This window comes from Pecten maximus, unplaced genomic scaffold, assembly GCF_902652985.1.
Source record: "Pecten maximus unplaced genomic scaffold, xPecMax1.1, whole genome shotgun sequence".
Lineage (NCBI taxonomy): Eukaryota > Metazoa > Mollusca > Bivalvia > Pectinida > Pectinidae > Pecten > Pecten maximus.
In genome coordinates, this window is record NW_022982782.1 from 1 (window position 1) to 2,788 (window position 2,788).

The 2,788-nt window shown below is 40.0% G+C and overlaps 1 protein-coding gene across 1 annotated transcript; it reads left to right on the plus strand.

Moving 5' to 3' along the window:
- Window positions 1-729: 729 nt before the first annotated feature.
- Window positions 730-2,547, plus strand: LOC117320940 (acidic repeat-containing protein-like; the record flags this gene model as incomplete). The annotated part of the gene is made up of 1 exon (XM_033875421.1): window positions 730-2,547. A coding segment is annotated over one exon (1,146 nt), but the record flags the coding sequence as incomplete, so codon positions are not given.
- Between the last annotated feature and the right edge of the window lie 241 nt (window positions 2,548-2,788).

Below are 2,788 nucleotides of genomic sequence, written 5' to 3' on the forward strand. Positions count from 1 at the left end.
GGTGTGTAGTGAGTACCTGGTGTGTCGTGAGTACCCGAAGTGTAGTGATTACCTGATGTGTAGTGAGTACCTGATGTGTAGTGAGTACCTGATGTGTAGTGAGTACCTGATGTGTAGTGGGTACCTGATGTGTAGTGAGTACCTGATGTGTAGTGAGTACCTGATGTGTAGTGAGTACCTGATGTGTAGTGAGTACCTGATGTGTAGTGAGTACCTGATGTGTAGTGAGTACCTTATGTGTAGTGAGTACCTTATGTGTAGTGAGTACCCGATCTGTAGTGAGTACATTATGTGTAGTGAGTACCTGATGTGTAGTGAGTACCTGATGTGTTGTGAATACCTGATGTGTAGTGAATACCTGGTGTGTAGTGAGTACCTGATGTGTAGTGAGTACATGATGTGTAGTGAATACCTGGTGTATGTTTGGACGTATACTTAGAATTGCCCCGATATGTAATGAGTACATTATATATGTATGGACATTTTGTGGTTGGAAGTGAGTATCTGATTTATGGTTGGATTTTTCCTGATTTGTAGTGAGTACATGACGACAATGTCTGCGTAGAATTGCCAAGGAATGAAGTGATTATACAATTAGTGTTTTAATCTGTCCTGATGGGTATTCTATATATTTAGACTAGTCGTGATGTGAAATTGGTACGTGATATTACATAGATATACCCGGGTGTGAATATCGCTATGCAAAATGAAGAAAAGAAAAAAAAATAGAAATACTACCCAAGCAACAAACCAATCGATGTATGTTATTATGTATATGTCTTTGTTATAGATTACAACGTCGACGACTCGGTTATATCAAAGAGAGTCCAGTATGATGAGGATGATGGTGTGGTGAGAAATGATGATGACAGCAGCGATGACAGTAGCAGCAGCGACAGCAGCGACGATGACGATAGCAGCGATAGTGATAGTAGTGACAGCGATAGTAGTGATAGTAGCGACAGCAGTGATGACAGCGACGATTCTAGTAAAGACAGCGATGACAGCAGCAGTGATAGCAGTGATAGCAGTGACGAAGATGATAAACAGAAAAGGAAAAGGGGCGACAGAGATGACACAGGCGACGACAGTAGAGATAGAGATGATGGGTTTGACTTGCCAGAGATCCGTGTGAAAGATGATAAGTTTGACGACACTGCTGATGATATGTTGGAAAACGTTCTAGAAGGCATAGATATGGATGTTGGTGATATAGGAATTGGCGGTATATCTGCAAACACTGACGATATTGTCGATGATTTGGGCGATGGCATCAGCGATGCGGTCGAAAATGTTAACGAGGTTGTGGGCGACGCGGTCGATACTTTCACTGATGGGGCGGGCGATGTCATCGACAACATTCAGGATGGAGTCGAAAATACGATAGAGGCTGTCAGCGACGTGGCTGGAAATATGGCAGACAGTGTGAGTGACGTAGCAGGAAACGTGCAGGATGTCATTAGTGACGTGGCAGAAAATACGGTCGACACTATGAGTGACGTCGCAGGAAATATTGTAGACACTGTCAATGACGTCATGTCAGATGGTTCAGATGCAATGAACACCATGGTAGCCGCAAACTTGATCGCCGAGGCAGCTCCACCCTCGATCATCCCTAACACTCGCGTAAACTCACGACCACAGGCGACATTAGCCGGGGCTAACCGACGACTTGATATTCCTCCCGCTCCTGTACCGGCTGTTGCTCTTCCAAGTATTCCGAATTCACCCGGAGTGCCGTCCATGTGGGAAGACCCATCAAAAGGATCAGCTGATTTACAGCGGAACATTGCCAATGTAGTTTCCCGTAGCAACGGAGGACGGACATCTGTTATCCAAACCGCACGTGACGACAGTATCCAATGGAGATTCTAATAATGTGATACTTGTTTCTAACTATGACATCAGTCACATCAAACCCTCCTTAAATATAATCACTTCATAGTCAAGTTTAAACGTAAGCCATTGACTAATAGTGTATATCTTAAGCCAAGATGTCTTATCGGCTATTTGACAAGTTATTACATTTGTAGTTCTCGTTAAAAAAAAAGCATACATGCTTTATATTGGTATTTCCCCCCGGGATTGCTTAGGTACTCATTTGTTTATACAAAGCCATATATTTAATACATGTAGCTTAGTATTAAATGTACCTGTATCGGCATGAGGAAAATGTTCTCCTAAATGTTTCCCTAGCGTCTGGTAGTAGATAAAACTAGCTAAACTATTAATGAAAATATGTATCTGTAAATAGGATAATAAACAATGTACATAGACATTTTATAACTTATTTCATGTCTAATATTACCTCATATTTCTAGTATTGCTTACAAACTATTGTAGATTTCTATTACAACATATGATTTGTGTCACTCACTTTCGAAAACATTTGAAAACTTCATCATATTTTTTTTCTAAAGAGGCTATATCTTATGTGTTGTTATTTTGACCAAATGTGTGAGATTGACAATATGTGTTGCAATGTGTTTTATATACCTGAGTGTTATTTTTCTGTCATTTATCATTAAAAACAAATGTAAACAAATATGTCTGTATTCAATTATATATTCTGGATTGGTTAAAAGGTATAAGACTGTAATGGCGGCGACCTTGAATGATCCATTCATACGTGGGAAGACGCATTATAAAAACTAATTACTTACAATTCCAAAACACTGAGCATCTAAATATACATAATTTGCAACAATTTTCAAACACAAACAAATGCAATGTCACCAAAGACACCGAGGTGAAAACAATAGAACGAATTCCCCGTTAGCTTGTGTGA